The sequence below is a fragment of the Haemaphysalis longicornis genome, unplaced genomic scaffold (genome assembly GCF_048455015.1).
Source record: "Haemaphysalis longicornis isolate Haplotype H1 unplaced genomic scaffold, Haemaphysalis longicornis Haplotype H1 scaffold_2, whole genome shotgun sequence".
NCBI classification, from domain to species: domain Eukaryota; kingdom Metazoa; phylum Arthropoda; class Arachnida; order Ixodida; family Ixodidae; genus Haemaphysalis; species Haemaphysalis longicornis.
In genome coordinates this window covers 266,663,385-266,686,306 of record NW_027526295.1, presented here as the reverse complement: position 1 = coordinate 266,686,306, position 22,922 = coordinate 266,663,385, and the positions used below count along the sequence as shown (strand labels likewise).

The following is a 22,922-nucleotide window of genomic DNA, read 5'->3' as shown; positions in this document are numbered from 1 at the left end:
GGGAAAGCGGAGAGATAGTGCTGATGTGGGCGTTCAGTGTTGTTCAGCAACGGCGCAGCAGACGTCCGCAATTGCCACCATTACCGCAGCCCCACAACAGAAAGGAAAGCTCAGAAAGGGGTTCATTTGGAAGTTGATGATTTCACATTCACCACCCGTAAGAATTGCAAGAAGTGATTCTGTACTCTAGAAGATTTGTTAATAGAATTGAAACATATATAATGCATAGAACGGTTACAGCGTGGACATGTGCAGTTAGCCTGAGCAAATCTATGTAACCCATTCCTCTTCGCTTTGCAGTGACCGGGCTTTTCTTTCTGGAGCTGCTATTCAACGCTACGGAGGAGGGGTGAAAGGTGGTATCCTGTTTACATCTCAGAAACTATACCTATACGCATGTGATGAAAGCATGTCGGCGTTTAATATATGAACCCCCTAACTTCCACCCCCTATCCACTATTTCTGCTCCTGCTGCTTACTACGCCGTCGTGATGGGAGATAGAGAAGCGAGGAAAGTCTGAACAATGGACTGAGGAAGAGCGTAGCGGGTGTTATTGGTTATTACCTCAGGCGAATTCCCGAATGCTTCTCGGGGGTGCGCCCCACATCACTGAGTAAGGGTATGTGGGCAATAAGTTTACCCTGTTGCTTTACGTACGCAGATGGGAAAAGGGGAGTGGACAGGGAAATCCCCCACGGCCGTCCCTCTAAATGCCTCATTCATTTAGGCGCACGCTATGAATACGGGCTGCTTTGGCGCTGAACTAACCAATAAGCCGTGTGGGCGCCAGAGGCGCATTAAGCCGAACGGCTAGTCGTGCTTACCTGGAGTGTCGGCGCTCTCCGACCGTCCTGTTGAGCGGAATCCTATCGGAAGCGTACGCGTTGAATCCCGCCCTGGCGAACTCCTTGTCAGCTATCTCCTTCTCGGCGTCAGACAAGTAGACTCCCGCACCATTCTGGCCCCAGTGAGGGATGAACCTTGCGAAGAACTCGGCCTCGTCCGGGTCGTCCACGTCCTCGAGCAGCGGGCTCTCGTCACCCGTGTAGGGCGGTGCGTCGGCGCCAATGACCACGACGCCATTGGCCACGACGGCGTCGTACTTCTGTACGAACGGCCGCCTGAAGGGGACGTTCTCTTCCGGCGTGTTGATGCTTTGTAGAAACATTACTGTCACTCCGGCAATCATGAAGGCGACGAGGAAGCGAATGATGCTGGAACGGCGGCGCTTGAAAAGCAAAAAGGCCATGGGGTTCGGTGTCAGTTGTGGCCCCCAAAACTACGAGGCGGGAGTTAGGAGGATGCTCTGATGAGCTGCAACAGGAGTTGCTTTCTTGCGTAAACGGGGGCAGTCGCAAGATATACGACGCAGAACTATCCTGAGAGTGCTCGTGACACAGACAGAACTGACAAAATGGTCGGGCGAACATGTGGGTTCAGCGGCAACTAATGATGATGATGGTGAGACGACGGCAGAAATTACGATGATGATGATGCCTTCACGGAATTTTACTGCGACAACTACAAGCCCTGGGTCTTCTTTTCCTTTGGGGGAAGACTTATACCCACCGAGGAGGATATGCCAGGCTTGAGTTTTGTTTCCCAGAGGAAAAAATGCATTCTACACTCGTAACCGGCCAAAGGTGGTGTTTTCGTGCTTGGACGTGAAAGAAACAGGGCAAAATTTCCCTCCTTCGAGCCCAGCGGGAAAAAAACCTGAAATAAAAACGGGGAAAAGAAAAACTACTGAATTATTTATGTTGGGTTGCTTTGATCATGTTACGTTACTATACGTGAAGGCGGTGTGAAGTAGACCAAGACGGTGCTTTTTTTTTTTTTTTTTTGTAAACACCAGTAGACTTTAATTCAGTGGAGCGCTTATAGTACCGTCGGAGGCCACTCTAGACACAGCCAAAAAAGTATGCAACCACTGTGGCAACATAACGATCAAGAAGTTGCTCAAGCGGGTCTTTGCCGCGAGGAGCAGATCAGAAGCCTGTAGGCCCGACCTTTCCGTGTCACAGAACTATTAGCTGTCTTGGTCATCTCGCGCCCCAGCTCCATCCCCGCGTTCGAAATGACGCAATATTACGCGTTCGAAATGACGCAAAACAGCTCCGGCATACTAAATCAAAACAAGTACAAAAAGAACAGAACTCCCGCTGGCGCAGTTTCAGGCAGGGGGCGCGCGAGCACTGCGAAGGCGGGAAATTTGAAATGCGTGGGGTGGTAGCAGTGAGTGGATAACGGCGTTACAGCCCATTATGGCGAATCACTGCTTTCCACTTCCGACAGCTTTCGGAATGAGTGTAACGGCTTTATTTTTTAATGCGTACCTTTCTTTGGCGAGTACACCCACAGCCAGGACCGTATAACGCCCTCAATTTCCACACACGCAAAAAAGCAGATTTCGCGGAAGTAACACCTTTAATTGTTTTAATAGCGCGAACAGAAATAACTTGCAGTACAGAATTTTGAGAAACCAACCAAGTAAGAAACATAGAAAAAACGAACATATCCACGAAAAATATGCAAATTATGCCTCTCCCCCAAAATACGAAGACTAAACAAAAAGCCCGCAAAGCAACGTTGGAAATACGTATAAAAAATAGTGGAGCCGGGCCAACTCTGCAGTAAGCCTTGCATCTTCAAAAAAAAATTATTACCGAAGTAAAGGCACTTCATCGCACTAATGGTATAAATTTATACTATTTGCAAAAAGAAAGAAAAGAAAACTTCAATAGGTAAAATAATCCAAAGTTTTCTGCTACTGATAGCCATATTTATCTGCAAAGAATTCACCTCGAGACAAGCGGTATCACGATTACGCATTAGTGGAAAATACTCTGAATTTATGCAGCCTTTTTTGTTTTACTTGCTACTTTTCCGCCTTCCATTAGAGTAAACAAGCGGAGCTGAATTCATGGGTCCTTCGGTTTTGTTGAGCATCAAAAGAAAACGAAGAAAGATAACTACAAACGCGGGCTCACGGCGCGTACAACTGAATTATGTTTGTTTCCTGTTTTGTTTAATTTACAGAATATTTTATTTGAATTAGTGCTATTTTTTCTCTACCTTCCTTACAAAATAAATCCCAAGAACTCGGCAAGACGGATATTTAAGTGACGGGATATATAGTAGCTAAAATAACGTTGTAAAAATTTGATTGATTGATTGATTGATTGATTGATTGATTGATTGATTGATTGATTGATTGATTGATTGATGATTGATTGTAAGGTTTAACGCGCCGACGCTTCACAGGCGATGAGGCGCGTAGTGGAGGGCTCCGGATTAATTTTGACCTCCTGGGGATCTTTTACGTGCTCCGAAGTCTCGAACACACCGGTGTTCTCCCTTTTCCCCTCCCTCAGAACGTTGTAAAATTAATGCGAACTTACTGCACAACGACTACCCGCAAGAAGAATTGTCTATTGTGCCGCGCAGAAGGTGGTGAAGTGAGAAAGCCTGAACAACCAACTTTTAATATGGTTTCTCCAGAACGATGCCAGAATGGCAGTGTATTCGAACGAGCACATTTTGGTGCATTCAGCACGACCTCGACTGCGTTTGCGTAGCTCATGTTCTCTGCCACAGCTAAAATGGAGCCTCTTCATGTTTGGCTCAGCGCAGATTATTGTTAAAAAGTGAAAAAAAAAAAAACAATTGGTCAGGAAATGGGAGAATTGAATAATAATGCGTAGCGTTCTTACGCCGCTTGTCTTCGTTCTGAGTTCTTTATAGCCATTAGAGAGGCCATGTATGTTGGCTTTTTTTATGGTCTTGTGGTTTCCCTTTGTTTCTTTTAAAGACGACAGTCTTTCTTGGGCTACTTAAACGATTAAATTTTGGTTTGTCTGTCTGTCTGTCAGTGACTCTATTCAGCCACTCGGCAAGTGAAACGAAAGCTGCGCAGTAGTCTTATATACTCAAAGGCAAATCTAAACGCTTAATTCCGGTGTTAGTGTTCGCACTTGTCACCATTGTTGAACAACAACAAGACATTAGACAAAGATAAGGTATCAAATCCATACATAACTGATGCTTGCAGTGCTCTTTTATTAAAAAATCTATGGATGCTTAATTTTTGCGATAGCAAATTAAATACCTCATAAAATGAAAAAAACCGTCCCCTGCTGTTGCCAGCACTACCTCCTGTGGCATTTCAGAAATAAAACGGCAATAGGCCTCCTGCGCTGGAGTTTTGGCGACATGCAGCGCCCCTAGCGGCGAACGCCTCTGGGTAGTACAAAAGCAGACGACCCCCGCCGCCCTCCATGTGTTTTCAATTACAAGCCAGAGTGAAAGTTGGTTGTGGCGCTTTGTGGCGAGTTTAAATGACTGCATATTGTATGAAATAGCCCTTAAAGTAGTTGCAGAGGCTAAACAAAATAATATCCGCTAAAAGAAGCCGATTTGTCGGCTTTCTTTTAGCGAGCTTTCGCGATGGTCGCGGCGTGGGACAGTATCGCCAGGTCGGGTGGTTTAACTGTTTCACGACAGTTACAGTTTTTTCTTCTTGCGTGCGGTCGACAAAGGAAAGTTCACGAGTAGCATAAACAAGGAACGCTGCTCATCCTATATCCTGAGGTAACTGCAAAAGGTTGCTTCAGCGGGAGCATGCAAGCGAACGCAATAATTGCGCAGCCGACTCAGCTGACACTGCTGGCCTGGCACCGCCTTTGAAACGAGTGGAAATTTTGTTTCGTATTTTCGCAAACTAAATGATTCTTGCGTAACGTTTTACGCCGCACGATTTACGAACGGGAGGGTACATGTATACTAGAGCTAGGTGGGGCAATAGCGCCAAATAAACAAATTAAGCGCTATTAAAGGACGCAAAACATGCACCAAATCACACGCCCGCTGCCTGCAGAGATGTGTACTTCTATAACACCACCTAACACAGCATAACATAACACAGCCGCATACACGGCGCGGGGCCCCGAATATTTACATACGATCATCACTGACTGTGTTGGTTTCCTAGTGCAGGGGTCGTCGAATCTAAACGCCGACACCCCAGTTTTGACTTCAAATGGAGTTAGACAGCGAGGTAAGAACAGAGAATTGGCGTCCTCCAGTTGAATTGCACCCCCATCTTCACACTTCGCCAGATTATTGTCAAATATTATTAGAAATTCGCTGAATTTTTTCTCTTTGCATTCAAAGCCCCCCCCCTCCTCCCCCCCCCCCCCTTCCGATTTGCCGTCCAGCCCTCCGCCGTGTCGGCTGCATGGAACTCGGCCGTTGCTGACGCTCATTCTAGGCTATTAAGTGCGAACTGGGAATGTATACTGCAAGAGCGTAATTAAGTAAAGCGAGAGCAAACAAGGAAAGCGAGCGGCCTCTTAGTTCGCCCGACCACTTTGTTTTACGGCCACTATATATAATTTCGGAATCGCAAAACAGATTTCACGCTTCTGACGGTCGCGGCAATTTGTCACTGAGACACGCAACAAAACGGCAAGCTAACGCTGCACCGTGTATTCGTAACGGCGACGCAAACGAGCACTGTTTGATGAAAGTGCACGCATAGTGTGCAGGTACGCAAAAGAGCGGCGCACCGCAGCAGGCGAGCCTGCGGTCCGCCGGACTCGCTGGCTTTTTAAAGCGCGATCATCACCGATTGCGTCACTCTTCTTGGCTGTTTTTGAGAAGTCTCTCTCACCTAGAGTATTAGTTTAAACTAGAAATTTCACTTAACATTTTACTTCGTACGACCATCGATCGTTGAACCTGCGAGTAGCAGACGCCGTCACGGTCCCGGCACTTTCGTCGGCGCTGTAAACGTGTTAAGCGCTGCAAAGCTTCTCCCCCTAATGCCAAGTTGATCGCTGAAATAGATCGGACGCGTCGGGGATGAACTGGTGACCATGTCGCAAAATAATCGGGAGCGTCGAGCTCAGTTTGCTTCTGTCAACACGGGATCCTATGGGACCCGCGCAGCTTTGTACTACCCGGAAGTACTGCCCGGAAGCCGCTTGCGCAGCGCCCCCTGGGCAGCGCAGGAGGCCTATAGCAACGAAAGGTTCCACTAGGTGAGACCTACGTTCGTTTGGCCAACCCGGTTCTATAAACGTTGTAGTAGGGTGCCTCAACTAAAGCGCGTCTCCGCCGTACGGCAGCGCTGGCATCGAGATACCGGACTTGGAGCAGTAGAACGCGGTAAATTTAAATTGACTTAAGCAGACCTCAAGCGTTTTTTCGTGGGAGGAATGAAGCAGGAGAGCAACGCGGGAAGGAGAAGGGTGGCATTTACTTGGCACGGTCGCCGGCCTACTATCGCCTTTCGGCGACATTCGCAACGAAAGGAACAAATACGCGGCCATTTTTTTTTTGCCTTACCTTGTAGAGTCTTTGTCAAAATTTTGTGGGCCAATCCAGAAACGTGGAGGCTGCAAAAATTTCAATGTACAAGCTTACGTGCCGAGTGAGGCTGAAACTTTTTCTGCAGGAAAGCTTGAGAAAACACCTGTGTTTCTTACTGCCTTAAAATATTTTTGTCACATTTAAAGGGGTCCTGAAATGCCTTCCGCCGATGCATGGATGTACATGTAACCAAATAAAGCAATGTATTAGCAATCTCCTCCTGCAAGAATTTTGTTAAAGCGATGAGTATTAGCTGAGAAATCGTAAATCAAAAACCGCGCATTATCGTCGCGCCGTATTTCCTCCTCCTTTCAACTGTTTCTTCGCTGTTGGCCTCCCCTCCCATCATGGAGGAAAGAATTTTCTTTCCTCCATGCCTCCCATGATGCTCCGCTCCTCAGCGGTGACGAACTTCCGCTATTGCGCTCCCACAGACTGCCGTCTGCTACGGGCCAGCTCTTTCGGCTTTTTCATCTTTGTTGGCCCCATGGACACTCCTCTAAAGGCTGGAAAAGTGAACGAAGGACCTGGCCGCATGTGTGCGGCCTGGCCTTGCCCTTTCGCGGTGTACGTAGCTGCCGTTGGTATCGGCGGCGAATTCGCAGCCGCGCGGGGGGAATCGTGCGCTCGTTCCCTTTGGTGCACCGCGCACTGTTTATCCAAAAAGCGCGGTCTCAGATGTGACCCCGCTGGTGCCGGGTGTTATTTTGCAGCGGTTGTAATTCCTACTACCGGCGGCATGTGAAAAAGGACATTTTAAACCGACACAGAACCCGTGCACAAAACGCGCCGGATTGGATCGCTTTATCAGCGGCGATGAACGGGAAGGCGCAGAGCAAACCAACGCCGCACTCGATCAGCGAGAACCCGTGTTCTGACAAGCTGCACCCATGTGTTGCATTCAACACTGACGGGAAAACGTATGTTTGCACTTGTTTGGATAGTCGTAAAATGTCCAAACACTCCGGCACTCCGGCGAGACATTTCGGAAAACATTTGACAGATGGCGCCGTATGCATTAGTGTGTCGCTACGCAAAACTGATTAGACGCTCTACCGCTCTACTAAAACTCCCCTCGCAGTGTTTACGTAGCGGGATGCAAAAATTTAGCGTTTAGCGTATGCAAAGGCCACAAACGCTGTACTAAAACTCTATTAGCAGCAAAATAGCGTGCGTATGTGAGGCCGCTTGCGTTTACAAAGCTGCACGCCGAGCGCGTACGTTTCAAACCTAGTGACATCGTTTAAATGCACTGGCAAGCACAGTGTAACGTAGTCAGATATAAACCGTATGCTCAGGCGATAAGCAAGAGCTTGTTTTATGTGATTGCGCATAAAGGCCCGTTCGCACTTGCGACCAAGCGAGTGAAAGCGGCAGGAATTCCGTCGCTCTGTCGCGCGACGATCGTTTTTGTCGAATGGTCGATGGTCGGGACAAATTTTCGTCGCGCGACAGAATTTCCGTCGCATTCGCTCGCTTTCGTCGCAAGCGGGAATGGAAAGTTCTGCCGCTGCCGTCTGCGCCGCAGCTCGGAGGTAACCGCGCGATCTGCTCGGGCCGAACGAACGCGCACACTCCCGCAAGGCAGCGCCCCAAGCTGCAGCCGGCTAAGGTCCCTAGGGACCTTACAGCCGGCCGCGTACATCACTCCCGGCGCCCGCCTGGAGCCCGCCCTCGGCACACTAGCCAGTATATTTCAGGCACTATAATGGAGGAAATATTTTTTGCTTCCGATTAACCTAGTTCTTTGCCCCTGTGTTTTTAAATACGTGAAGTGGTTAGCACGTCGTCCTCACGCAGCTCTGTATCGTCGTAGCATCGCTAATTGTCCGAACGAAGCTTGCAGCTAAGCCAATGCAGTGACCGAAGCTGTGTGTGTGTGTGCATCGCCTCCTGTGTGTTGTGGACGCGTTCGTTTCGGGATGAAATGCGACATTTTAGTTCTGCGGGTGGATAGTGCTTCCCATGGTCTGGATTATCTTTCTCGAACGACGTACGACTCAACCTCGCATGGGGTATGTGTAGTGTGCCTGGCTAAAAGCCTTCTCGCTTGCGCGCCAGAGTTGTGACTTGCTGTTCGTCCACGCAAACCGGGTGTGAGGTGAGTGCCGAATTTACGACGGGCAGGAGGAGGCAACCCATCGTCTGTCAATCGCGGTTCAGACTTTCAACGCATGTTGTGACGTTGCGTTCGTTCGAAACGCATCTCTGGATTGTTTTGAAGTTGAATAAAATGTACGCGTCAAACCCTGGCATTCGGCTCAGGGCGTTCTCTGCGATTGCACCAAATAAGTGTCACGGGGCTTTCTTTATGGTACATACTCATGTAACATAAAATCCATGTCGTGCTATGGCCGTGTTGCATTCAATACAAACGGTTAAGCGTTTGATTACACTTGTTTCGTTTGTCGTAAAATGTCCAACACTCCGGCACTCCGCTGGCAGATCAGCGGGCGAGCCGATGCTGAGCAGAGGACTCATCTCTTTGCCGGAAGTGCGTGAAAAAGCCGCCCAATAGCAGGATGTCTAGCTCATGACGAACATATGGGCATCGATGATGTAGACATGTGAAGATGGCGGCGGTCAAAAACACGAAGGGAAGGGTGAGAAAAAAGCGACAAACTTTGCAACAAAAGTGTGAGCTTTCCGCTGCGCGTAAAAGAGTAATACTTGGCACAGATGATGTTGACGACCCTATCTAACGATTGCGCTAGTTCATTTAGTGTGCTCAAAATGCCTTTCAGGGCCCCTTTAAAGGTAAAGCCGATTCTGTGAATTATTTGTGGTCGAGAAGGCTTAGGAGTGGCCTACAAAACTTTGACAAGGGGTGTAGATTTACACTAACATTGCCTTTAGGTGCCTTAGCTTCGCCATGTATGCATATCTGCGCAGATGAAAGGCGCAGTGTTTGGCTAGGGCTTGTTCACATTTTTCTGTATTCATGTTTGTGTCGCTCTTTTAAAAAAATGTTTATTCTTGTCTCTTTTTTCTAAACGCGCTTTATAAAATACATATTTTTATTTCGTTGGTGTTTTTTCTGTATTATGTAGTTTTTCGTATTTTTATTTTTTATTCCCTTCGACCGATTATCTTTAGTTACTATATTGCACGGCGTTACACGGTGCGTTTTCAATTTTTTAAATTCATGTTTCCGTTTTTGTTTTGTTGGATTTTTTATGGCTGTCTTCGTTTTGAGAGCATACATATTTTCTATTTTGAAAGTTAGGTTTTATATTTTTTAATTATTTCTATTTGGGTATTTCTGTTTTTTCAGAAACGTTCAGCCAATTAAGCATTTTCGTTCAGGCGCAGGACGTCAAGCGGTTGAGCCGTGTTTGCAGTTTTTGTATTCCTGTATCGGTTTTCAATGCATTTTTATTTTTGTCTTCGTTTGGAGGTATTTTTTATCTGGTATGTTCATCAAACCTAGTAATTTTGTCTTCATAGAGATGTTTACAGCAAATTTGTGTGTGAGGAACCACATTGCTTTCTTTTTCATCGTGTTATAGCTTTGCTTTTTGGCTAACACGGTATAGCAATTAACAGTCTTAACTCCACCAATTCTGCATTTTTATGCAAATGAAGGGCGTCACCGGGTTTGTTAGTTTTCATGATTTATTTATCTATGTTGCCGTCATTCTTTTTGGGGTTTTTAATTCTAATATCCGTTTTATGGGCAGTATGTGTGTTGCAAGATGCATATTTTTGATTTTGTATGTTTGCTGCTATTATATTTTTATTTTTATATCTTTCGTATTTTATTGGTTTAAAATTCCATGCGAATCATCCTCATTTATGTTGTTATAACGATTAAGTGTTATAATTCCACAAATTATTTTTTTTCTGCAAATGAAGGTCCGCTTCAACGATACTTTTATTTGTGTTTCCACCTTTCTTGTCTGGTGTTTTTTATTTTCGTTTTTGCTTCTTGAAAGATGTGTATAATATCCATGTTTTGATTTTGTACGTTCACTTTTGTAATTTGTAATTGTTCTTTTCTGTATTTCTTGATTTTTAACATTACGTTCGACCTCTTATATGCATTGACGCTATCGCAATTTACAGCGAAGGGATGTTTTAACTCGGATAATTACGAATTATTGTGCAAATTCAGGGCATAGCACGGTTGGGGAGTCGGGGTTTAAGGGTTACTCGGCAAAGAATGCTCTGCGTTCATAGGAATGATTTTTTTCCCCCACTGAGGAAATTGGGTCTGCTACTTTGAACTATTTCCCCTGGTACGAAAAAACGGAAGCAGAAGTCCATTCCTATTATAGTCAAAACATAACAAACTGCCCATAATGCGGAATAAAACCCCGCCCATCTCGGCATAGTCGTTGTTGGGCATAAGCGAGAATTTGTCTTTACCCAGGTCATCTTAGCAGGAGTTCACCGTAAACACAGTTATTCAAGGATCATTCCTTAATGGCCTTCTTTATACTGGCACACTAGGTACGCTAATTATGCGCAGCGGTATGCGCTGACTAAGTGGACACCAAGTAGCCCGGACTATACCTTTTTGTGATGAGGATGAAGTTCTTCGCTCTGGGCTGTGTGCAGGTAGCAGATAAAACAGAGTTCTCCGTTCCAGAACCAATCTCTCTCTCCCGTGACAATATACCATCTGCCAATAACAACTGGCACCAGCCGGAGCCAACGCACAAAAGAATTGCAGGGTAGGGATGCCGCTCTCTCTCACATGATTTAAATTTATTCTTCAACCTCACCAACTTCACTTCGCTCGCATGGTGACCCGCGATTGCTGGCATGAAATGCAGCGGTTGTACCAATCGACACCGACCGTACCGATCACTATCTACAATACCGGCCAGCACCTGCAATTTTCTGGACAGTCCAGAACCGCGTCTTAGGAATACAAATGTAAATGCACACAAGTAAATCACAATGGTACCATATCTGCCTGCTCGATTAACATGCCTTATTTTTGAGAATTTCCGCCTAGATAAACACTCAGAACCTTTGCGTATCGATTTCGGCTTTACATTGAGGACTTTCGTTTTGCGTGAAGCTTGTCTGGTATGTGCAAAATTTCACAGGAAGAGCTTCGTTTTGTACAAAACAGCAACAACATAGTAGTAACTGTAGTAGTAACTACAACACCAGGCGTCATAGGGCTAACACCACCGTTCTTGGGCTAACCCATTTTCTTAAGGTGGCCAGAAGACAATACACAAGTCGGTATTATACGAAAGATTAGGTGTTTTATAACACCCCCAGCGCTTGTCCAGCAGCAAACGAAGCGTTATGCCGTGAGAAATCACCTAATTTAAGCCAAAATGCAATTCTCCTGCTAAATCCTGTGTTTCGTGACGTCAGCGATGACGTTTCCAGGGCAGGTATTTGAAACGCATGGTGAGTATGCCCACTGGGCCTGCAGAGGACGACGAAACGGCGGGATCCTAGGGGGCGCGGTGAGCGCTCCATGCGGACCGGAGCTCTGATAAAAAAATTGAGTTTTCAGCAATTTCAGCATTGATTTTTCAAAAATGGAAGTAGTGAATCGTGAGTGTAACCTTTAGAGAATCCCTGAGTGAAGTTTCAGACACGACGGACTTGACTTACACGTTGTGGGATATGAGGGGTTCCTCGGGGACCTTGCCAGCACTCTGGGGTAGGCCCTCACGCTGGCTCCCGGCGTGTCAAACCCGCGTGCTCCCATGCCTACGGCACCCCAGTGAGGTCCGCCGATACGAGAACAAAGTAGACAGTAGTGCCGAAGAACAGCCGTTTATTTGGGGAATCCCAAAGCATGCGAGCACACGGCTCGACGGCGTTCACGAATCACGCCGTCCGGGTCGTCATCGAGAACGGGAATCAGGCACTCACGGCGCGCGACAAAGTTCCCAACTGAGATACATGTATCCATCACCGCCGCGATGTTCTGCCGAACCAGCACCTACCGGGTCTCCGACGAGACTCTCCCGTCTCCCGCGCGCACACATTCGCGCCGCCCGCCCCCGCGCGCCTATGCCCGCACAGATCGGTGGTGCCATATCTCGGGGGACGCCGACGAACCAGCGGAGCGCCGGTCCGGTTTCAGCGCACAAGTCTCCCCGGAAGCGCGCGGGCTCGGGATCGCGGGTCGCGGTTCTCCACGATTCGCACAACGTGAAACGATCATCGAAGGACTCGACAGTCGTGGGCGATTCGCGTACAAGAGACCACAAATTGCCTGCGGAACAAGGAGACAGCGCAAACACCCCGGGAGGAGACTCTCCAAAGGTAAAGAATACAAGAACAGCAGGCGGTGAGCATCAATTTTCGCTTCAACAGCATAAGCATTGCATGAACAGCAAAATCATCCTAGGTTCTGTCATACCGCCGTCTACGCGACAGAGAACGCATTTTTGAAGCTGAAAAGTGCACGCAAACGTTGAAAAATGGTTGAATGAGGAATTGTAGAGCTCGAAGACAGTCTGTGGACGTTTATTGCACAAAAAACGGCCTAAGAAATCGAGAAAAAGCCCAAAAAGTCGTTATGCACGCTTGAGAGAAAAAGAAACAATAAACAAACATGGGCGCAGCCATCTTTGAGAAACAACGTGGCTAGACCAGAAATACGGTTCCGCCAAATTTGGCAGGAAAAAGAAAAAAGCGACTTAAGGAGGCAGCAACTGACTCAACTGAAGGAAACGAGGAAGATTAAGCAAAATGAGAAGAAGCAAAAGAAAAACAAGAAAAAATAAGACAAAAAACTAAGTGAAGAAGAGACGATGCCAACAGATATAATATAGATTACGAGGACGAGAACAGTGAGTCTACTCCATCATGCTTCGACACCCCTAGCAAGATCTACGGAGGCATAACAGATGGAGAATATACGGGACAGAAGACCACCTGCTCGAACGACAAAACGACACTAAAAATGAACGAGCTGTCTCACTGTGCTACGGCCATGGCCTAGGGCAAGCAGAACCAGGACGGTGGACAAAACACGGTACAGGACTACCCACCCTTGACAGTTCAGGAGAGGGTGAAGAGGTTTCCACTCTAAGGGAACGACTTCAAGAAGTAGAAAGGAGAGTCATAAAGAAATTTATTGATCTTGGAGTCCAATGCAACAAAAACACAAGAATGTCATCTTTAACAGATTCGTTATTAGATGACTTCCTCAGCATGAAAAAGATGTGTCTCGACATGGTGGAGGAGAACTGTCGACTTCGAGGTAAAGTGGAAGGACTTACTGAGGCACTGGAAACACAAGGTCCAAGACACACAGCGGACTACAGCAAGGCACTACAGAAGGCCCCCACAGTTGAATATTTCAAAACAGCGAAAACGACAGAAGAGCAGCCCACAGGAGCACTCGATTCTAACTGCAGCCAACCTAAAACCGGCTGCACTAGAGAACTTGATTAAAAGGAACGTCCACCCTTGCCAGCTTGGCCTCAGGAATGACAAGCTCCGCCAGAGCAAGGAAGGAGTGATTGTGTCATCTACATCCGCAGAAGGGCTGAAACGACTTGAAGAGCACTTAACCAAGAGACGTAGCAGCAAGAAAGCCACGGATCAAACTACCGGAATTCATGATCGTCGGCATCGACGATAACATCGAAGACAAAGAAATCGTCGAAAAGATAGTGGGACAAAACAACATCAATGCTGGAAAGGAAGACATCGAACTCAGGAAGACATGGAAGGGAAAAGCCGGAAAAAGAGCGGTAATCAAAACTGGAAAGAAAGCATACGAGCAAATGACAGAAAGGAAGCACTATACGTCGGTTAGACACGCTGTCCGGTATTCGATAATACGTTTGTACCAACGTGTGTGAATTCTGCAAGGATCGGACACACGGAAATCCACTTCCCAGGCGAGAAGGCAGAGTTTCGCTGTGTGCGGTACGCAAGGAGACACTACTATAAATACTGCAACGCAGCGAAAGAGTGCTGTGCCTCCTGCCTTGAGCTGCCGGACGTGACCGAAGAGGGCGCCTACCATACCATGATGTCTTTCCAGTGCCCGGTGTACCTCCAGAAGAAGAAAGAGATTCTTCAGCGTATTCTGGTTCAAATAGAGCACCCCTAGCGAAGAACTGACTACAACTAGCCGTGGAACCAAACTAAAGTCCTCATATTCACCTGTCTGCACACCTATCTACAGGAATCACCTACGTACGTTGCAGTACTTGGAAATGTTTGTTTTGTTATGAAGCGATCCCTCCAAACTTGATTTACCCGATCGAAAATCCCACCATAAATCCTTCTAGGTAATCAGGCGGGAATCCTGAGAAATTAGCTGGGCATGGTGATCGATTCTGAAAACGTACCTGGACAACGTTTATAAAGCTGCGAGTAGGTTTTTAGGTATAACTGTCGCCGAACTCTGCCCAATGTTAATACTGGTGCATTTAATACATATAATTCTTGAGTCGAAAATCACTTCCCAAAATCACTATATTGCATGCACGGCCTCACATGTGCTCGCGTTACTATGGCCGCTCTGAAAAACTCAACCATGAATAATTCCGCTTGGGCAAACGATTGTAGAAAATTATGTATCGACTCTAACGTTCGTGCATTTAAACATGCAATCCACTCGCAGAAAATACGACGAATTTTGTATCTTTCTCGACGAGTTTGGCTTTTCTTTCCCTGTTATCATGATGACTGAAACTTGGTTCACTGACCATGACATAATATGGTTAAATGGCTATAATGTGGTTTGTTCCAACAGACAATCGCACAGAGGTGGTGGAGTTTGCACTTTCACTAAATTATGTCATAGCTACAAACAAATTCACGAACTCTCCTGGTCCACCGCCGATATTCAAGCAATAAGTATACAATGTGGAAAGTTCATTTTTGTCGTGGTTTACAGACGCCTTAATGGTGACGTGGAAAATTTTTTCTCATGTTTGGATGCTATTTTTGTGTTCGTAAACGCACACCAATACACATTAGTTCTCGGCGTGACCTAAATATTGATATGCTGCGAAAATCTCCCAGACAGGCAGAATTATCTACCCTCATTGGTTCTCATTTCTCATTCAATGTCGTAATAGACCCCACCTGCATCACTTCCCATAGCTCAACACTTATTGACCTTTTCGTAACCAACCTGCCTTTGGATAGCCTTGTTTCTATTACTGTTGCAGTATCACTTAGCGATCACCTGCCCATATTTTAGTTTCCGACCGCCACTACTGCCCAAAAGAACCAAACATAAAGCTTACTTTTCAAGCCATAACGACGGATACCTTTTCCAGATTCCGCAACGAACTCGCCTGCATTATTTGGGATGATGTGTTTGCATGTACCTCGGAAAATACGGCTTATGACCGTTTCATCGAAAAGTTCTCCTCAGTTTACAAACGATGTTTTCCCTACATAGAAGCTAACAAAGCAAAACGGGCTCGTAAGCCATAAATTGCGTCAACCCACACAAAGATGGTTAACACTAAAAACAATTTATACCGATCTTCTTTGAAAAACCGCGATCCAAACGCATTCAAATGTTTTAAGACGTATAGAAACAGCCTAACTAAAATCCTAAGACAAGCGAAGAAGTCGTACTATGTTAGTATGTTTTATGGCATTACAGATGTTAAGCACATGTGGAAAAAACTTAACTCATTTTTTATTTTTCGCAAACCTACATCAAACAAATGCGAAATGACTATTGGACAGTCCGTCTACAAAGGTGCAGCGCTAGCAAACAAATTTAATGATCACTTTACCTCTTTTCTAGAAAGCACCCACGACACCAGTGTTATAGGCTACTTGCCCGCACCTCTAGCTACTACAGTTTTCCTCCGCATCACTGATGTATCTGAGGTTGCTAGTGCTTTTATGAAACTAAAAAAAAGGCAAAAGTGAGGACATCGATGGTATAAAAATGGAGCCGGTTGCCTTCGTCCTTGATATACTACTGCCATCGTTAACTCCCATATATAACCTCGTCTTAGGCACAGGAGTTTTCCCTAAGCGAATGAAAAATGCTAAGATAGTTGTTATTCACAACAACGGGGCAAAAATATTACGTACGATTATAGGCCCATATCTGTGTTGCCCATATTTTTGAAGCCCCTTGAGAAAATTATTTTTGTTAGGGTATCTAAATACTTTGACTCACACTCCATAATAAATTCCTCTCAGTATGGTTTTAGGCCAGGTCTCTCGACTGAGACCGCTTTGTTTCACCAAGAAGAATTTATACTAGTTAACATTGAAGAAAAAAGCCAACTCTAGGAATATTTGTAGATTTTACAAAAGCATTTTACAGGATTAGTCATGATACTCTGCTGCTAAAATTATATTATTATGGTATCAGGGGAATTGCTTACGATTTAATTAAAAGCTATTTAACGAATCGACATCAGAGTGTATGTATACGAAGGAAACTTTCTTCACCCTACAAAATTAAATGCGGAGTACCAAAGGGCAGCATCTTAGGTCATCTGCTATTTAATGTCTACATAAATGATATAAATATAGATCAATCGGCAAAATATATTATCTATGCTGACGACACCAGTATATTTTTTTCGGGCAGTGATTGCAAGAAACTGATATTGAAAGCGAACCAAACATTAGGCAAACTACACAAATAGTCCACCAAAATTCTCTCCTTATGAACAGCGCAAAAACTAAGGCGGTTCTCTTTCGTGTGAAAAACAAAAATCTGAAATTTTGAGTAAACTTCACCTAAACAATGCTGAAATTCAGCTGTCCCAAACTGCTAAGACTTTAAGAGTTGTTTTTCGTGAATATATGGTATGGGACTCCCAAACCAAAGCTGTGTGCAGCAAATTAAGTAAGTCTCTGGGTATGCTTAGAAGGTGCCAGTCGCTTCTACCAACTCCTTTTAAACTTCTCCTTTTTCATACACTTTTCGCTTCACATTTACGTTATTGTTAACTGAAATGGGCATCCGGAACTGAGTCCTCCAAAAACAAGATATACACACTCCAAAAAAATGTTATGCGTGCTGTTGGGAATCTGTGTTACAGTGCCCATACATCCCATTTATTCGCTAAATTTAAAGTCCTTATGTTTAACTTGGTTTATGAATATCGGCTTTTAATGTTTTTAAAATCCGAAATCCGCCCAAACAGTACTACACTGAAAAGCCTAGCTCACTTACAGCTAAATGTTTCAGCTTGCTGTAATCGTCACAGCGAACTTTGGCACATCCCTACACCGAGAACAAATAACGGCTTTGAAATGCTCAAAATTTGCCATTCCGCATGTAATAAATAATTATAAGCTTACTCTAAAACAACTGCACTCACTTTCTGCAGGTCCAGCCTTTGCTCTATTCAATTGTGGGGAGCGACCTATTCCTCCTTCAGTCGTAGTAGTACACAACCACGGACCATAGGATACCTGTGTCTGTCACACACATACAATGTTATCATTTTGCCTGTGTGACTTCTTTTTTTGGTAAAATAAGCGTATTGCGATAGAAAAATTGTTTTACAAACTTAGTCTGCGGTCATAAGAAAGTAGTGCTTTGAATGTGTTGTTATATACAAAAATATATGCATTTGATACAAACCGCGGAAACCTTTTTTGCTAAGAATAATTTCATAGCTTGCCTGCTGTCTTCCTTCTTGTTTTCTTTTCATTTTCGTGTTTTTTTTAAGATGGGGCTTAGTCAAACTGCATCTGCGGAGCTTTCTCCTCATTTTCCACACCACATTGCATTGTTGCCATTTCTGATTGTAATTTCCTTTGTATGAGCATGCACTGCTTTGAGGTCAAATAAATCTTGTCTTGTCGTTTAACATGAGCCTTCCAGATCGCGCCACAATAACGCTCAGGACCATGGTCTACGCCTGCTTTGGTCTTGACCGTATTTGCACCTGGATAGTTTTTGTACGGCTGATACAAATCGTTTTGTGAAGCATTGGGTATTCTCGACAAACAGGGACATGTAAGACAATGTCGCTTATGCCAGTTGCCCAGTGCTGTGTGAGGCGATACCAAAGCGCCGGTCTGCTGTGCAGTTATAGCAAGCATAGTGGGCGCAGTACGCACTGGTGCTTATATATTTACGTGCGCGTACGTAACGTTTACCCAACCATTCTTCCTGCTATGAAAAGAACCTGCATTATAATTAAGCACAAATAACTCGTTCTGCAAGCTTATGAGCCCAGCCTAATCCCTAAGCGAATCCCTAAGCGAATCCCTAATACGTCAAAGTTCAGTGCGGGAAAAGTAGCTAAAGTGTCCGATACCTATTCTCTGTTTTCCTCATCATATAACTTATTTTAGTGAAGTTGGTACAAAAGTGGTATTAGTGTTATTCTGACGACGCAATCTTTGGGATGAACGAAACTTGCATTTTGTTTTCATGGCTCCTCCAAGGGAAGGGAGCACAATACGCGAAACTTTCAAACTTTCCTTCGTACAAAACTGCTTCAGCGGCTGCGGGTCTTTCATAATAATTTCTGCCACCCTTATACGAACTCTTTCGAGTTGGCTTATGAACCCAACAAATGGGAAAGCTGGCTGTGAAAGCGCACCCTGGTCAATGCCTGCAACGAGAATCATTGTCATTTTCGGGATATCTTTTTGAGCCACTGTCCACGTACCGACTCCACGGAAATCTGATGAAATGAAATTGCCCTTGCCATCTGCCCTTGCCAATATGCCATCGTATGCTGTAATGCATTCACTGAAAGTAGCACGCAAAAATTGCGAAGGTTTCCTCAGCATATTCGTAGCGACGACCCCGCGAAAGTGATTCTTTTGACAAGATTTGTACGTATATTGTGCGACTATTGCGTGTATACAATCTCTACACCAGACTCGTACTTGTTGTAGAATAACTGTCTATGCTACGCCGACACCGCCTCCACAGAAGGTGAAGGCAAACCAAGACTACAGGCGGGATTTGTTAAGCGCGCGCGTTTCTTTGTTTTTTGGGATACACGCACGTCCGCTACGAAACGTGTCGCAATCCGCTTGGAATTGACTATTTTTTTATGCAGTATAGGGAGCGGGCGCAAAGTGCTCATACTGTTTTTTTTTCCTGTTCGACGCCATGAACAACGCGCTAAATATTTCTTGGCGCTTTATTGATTGTACGCGCCGTTGTGAAACGTATCGAAGCCTATGAGAATTCAGCAAGCGGTGCCGGTTAGCCGTGTGGACGCCAGATGGGGGCGCACGGCAAGTAATGCTTTCGCTTTAATAAAGAAACGATCTTCACGTAACAACACTATCGAGCCCAAAGAAAAGGTTCACTTCTCCCCGGGTGAATCGGCAAAGGCCAAGCACAATGGACCCAGAAAAAAAAAACAACAACGACGACAGGCCGAGGCAGCTCATATATACCAGTCTAATAGTTGACTACAAAGGACGACCAATTTAATCAGTGAGGATCGAATGCAGTGCAGGCCGCTGCAGTGGGGTCACAGATGGATAAAAAAAGCAAAAACCAAATCAAATTCCGCGCGCAGAATCGCAGAGCATGGACAGGTCGCTATCTATATATAAAGGCCGTCCTGCATTACAGATAGTCACTGTTTTGTCTAGGGGGCTGAGTAATGAATCAAGTGCATGTGCACTGTTGTTGAACGTGTCACCGGATAGTTTCAAGGAACTAAAGCGCGATGGGCGCACACGTTTCCGGATGAGTATTTGACGAACGTGGCCGCCTAGACGCGCCCCCCCTAATGCCATCTACTGGTTCGTTTGGAGCACTCATTTAACTATCCTGAGAAACCGCTAATACTGCTTTTCTGTTCTACCTCAGTGACCTGAGGGGAACAGTCATGGGTTTTCAGGCAAGCACGTTGGTTCCAGCCCGAGCGGTTAACTTTTTTCGAAAATGTCAGTCGTGGTGGGGAACATGTTATCGGAGCAAAAGCAGAAGGGGAAGAGGAGGGTGATGTACATGATGAAGTTTTAAATCCTGTAACCTAACCATATGTGAGCGGCAGGTCTAACTCGGTGTGAACAGGCTTGCGAAGTGGGCTGATGAGAATGGCTTTAAGGTGAACCCCGAAAAGAGTACCTGTGTTTTGTTCTGGAGGCAGCGTGGTGTAGAGCCTGGCCCTGATATTATTCTGAATGGTGCGGCCATTCCGGTAAAAAAGGAACATAAATTTCTTGGCATCGTGCTAGACGACAAACGTACGTTTCTTCTGCACATTAAACAACTAAAGAATAAATGCATCATGCCAATGAACATACTGAAAATCTTGTCCCACCAGTCCTACGGAGCAGATAAAACGTGTCTCTTCAACTGCTTGGTGAGATCGCGCCTGGACTATGGCAGTGTCGTTTATAGATCCGCCACTAAAACAGCCTTAAAAATGTTGGACCCAGTCCTCCGCCTAGGGATCCGGCTTGCGTCCGGTGCCTTTCGGACAAGTTCCATCCAATGCCTATATGTTGAGTGTAGAGAGAGAGAGAGAGAGAGAGAGAGAGAGAGAGAGAGAGAGTAAACGTGTTTATTGCGAAAAGCAATCACTGGTGCTTAGAGCACCAGCGGACGGTTACAGCAGTAACGTATGCTCTCAAGATAGCATCGTTTACCAAGATAGCATCCATGTAATTCGATCATCACTGATACGTCGGCTAGCAATCTCTTCTCTAACCGTCCATCTATCACCATGCCATTCCCTTTCCGAACGGGAATGCAGGTACAGGAACTTGGGGTCTCATTTAATGACTTATACAAGACTGTTCCCATCGACCTCGTTGTTCCTTGGAACATGCGTCCAGTGTCTTGTGATGTATCTTTTAGACAAATCAGCAAAACAAACACACCAAGAGAACTTATTTCACAGCATTTTTTACACTTACAACACGCGTACCATTACACTACTTTATACACAGATGCTTCGAATTCCGCTTCTGCTGTCTCATATACGCTGCACATGGCCCCAACGTCACTAGTACAAAGACACTGAACCGAAGCTGTAGCATTTTTACAGCACAAGCGTACACAGTTTCAATTACGGTAGAGTACATCAAAAAAACAAATATACCACAGTCTGTTATCTTTGCAGATTCTCTCAGTGTCGTGATTATTTTATTTATTTTTATTTTATTTATGACATACTGCAGACCCCACAAGGGGTCCAAGCAGGAGGGGCAGAATCACTGAAGTGTAACACACTGACAACATAGGGTAAAAATATACCAACAGAGGAAAAAAAAAAGAAAAAGAACACACACACAAAGAGACATCACTTCAACTTTCCAAATGATCGATTTCATCTATGCAGCTGATAGCAGATATGGGCAGATCGTTCCACTCAGATATTGTGCGCGGAAAGAAAGAAAATTTGAACACGTTTGTCCTGGCACTGTAGGGGGTTAGTGATGCGTTGTGTCGATGCCGTGTACGTCGAGCTGTCAATGGTTGAATATACTGGTCAGGGTTAATTCCAAGTTTGTTGGTCTTGAGGTGGTGAAGAAATTTTAGTCTCTCTATTTTACGACGTGCTTGCAGTGTTTGGATGCCATGTTCTTTCATCAGATTAGTGGGAGAGTCAGTCATGCGATACTTCGAGTAGATAAATCGAACAGCCTTGCGCTGTATCATTTCAAGAGCCCGAATGTTTTTTTTGCTTGTGCAGGTCCCAGACTGAGCATGCGTATTCAAGTTTTGGTCTTACCATCGAGGTGTATGCGAGTAGTTTAATACTTGGCGGAGCCAATTTAAGTTTATGTCGAAAAAGGCAAAGTTTGCGAAATGAAGAAGTACAGATGTTAGAAACGTGTTCGTTCCAGCTTAATTTGTTTGTAATCGTAACACCAAGATACTTGTAAGCAATCACCTCGAAAAGCAGTTGTCCGGGAAGCTCGTATGAAAATGACAAACTATGTTTCTTTTTGGTAATTTTCATAAAAACGGATTTTTCTGCATTTAACTGCATATTCCACTTTGTGCACCATGTATGAACGTTAAGAAGGTTTGAATTAAGTTTGATTTGGTCCTCGGGGCAAGTTATTTCGTTAAACAGAATGCACTCGTCCGCAAACAATCTGATTTGAACTGGGTGAGTGATTACATTAACAATATCATTGATATATATTAAAAACAATAAGGGACCTAGTACGCTGCCTTGCGGAACACCGGATGTCACAGGTAAAGATTTGGAACAACCATTTTCAACACTGACATATTGCATGCGGTTGGATAGAAAGGAAGAAATCCTGTTTGTTATGAACGCAGGAAGTCCGATTGACTGCAGTTTGCGCATAAGATGTGCGTGAGAAACAAGGTCAAAAGCTTTGCGGAAATCTAAGAAAATTACGTCTACCTGGCCGGACTTGTCAAGGACGCTTGCAAAACTGTGAACAAAAGAGGTTAGTTGGGTGACAGTAGAAAAACCTTTTCGGAAGCCATGCTGGAAGGGAGATAATAAACCGTTGTCGTTAAGAAATTTAGTAATGTAGTTAGCTATAATGTGCTCCAAAATTTTGCAACAAGATGACGTAATGGAAATGGGACGATAATTACCAGGAATCATGGAGTCGCCCTTTTTAAACACAGGTGCAATGCGTCCAACTTTCTAGTCAGGAGGTAATACACCAGAAGTTAATGAAGCATTTGACATTGCATTTG

The 22,922-nt window shown here is 45.0% G+C and overlaps 1 protein-coding gene across 2 annotated transcripts in view; it reads right to left on the bottom strand.

The window, feature by feature from the left end:
• LOC144170664 (polypeptide N-acetylgalactosaminyltransferase 1-like) overlaps positions 1 to 15,684 on the bottom strand; it is a 35,819-nt gene extending 20,135 nt beyond the window's left edge. The window contains exons 1-2 of one of the 2 annotated variants that reach the window (XM_077700593.1): positions 15,568 to 15,684; positions 826 to 1,229 (exon numbers count right to left, since the gene is read on the bottom strand). In XM_077700593.1, the coding sequence (XP_077556719.1) occupies positions 826 to 1,190 (365 nt within the window). In that variant the 5' untranslated portion in view covers positions 1,191 to 1,229; positions 15,568 to 15,684. Of the gene's footprint in view, positions 1 to 825; positions 3,223 to 15,567 lie in introns of those variants that run through there. The other variant, XM_077700594.1, reaches the window with a different exon arrangement.
• Between the last annotated feature and the right edge of the window lie 7,238 nt (positions 15,685 to 22,922).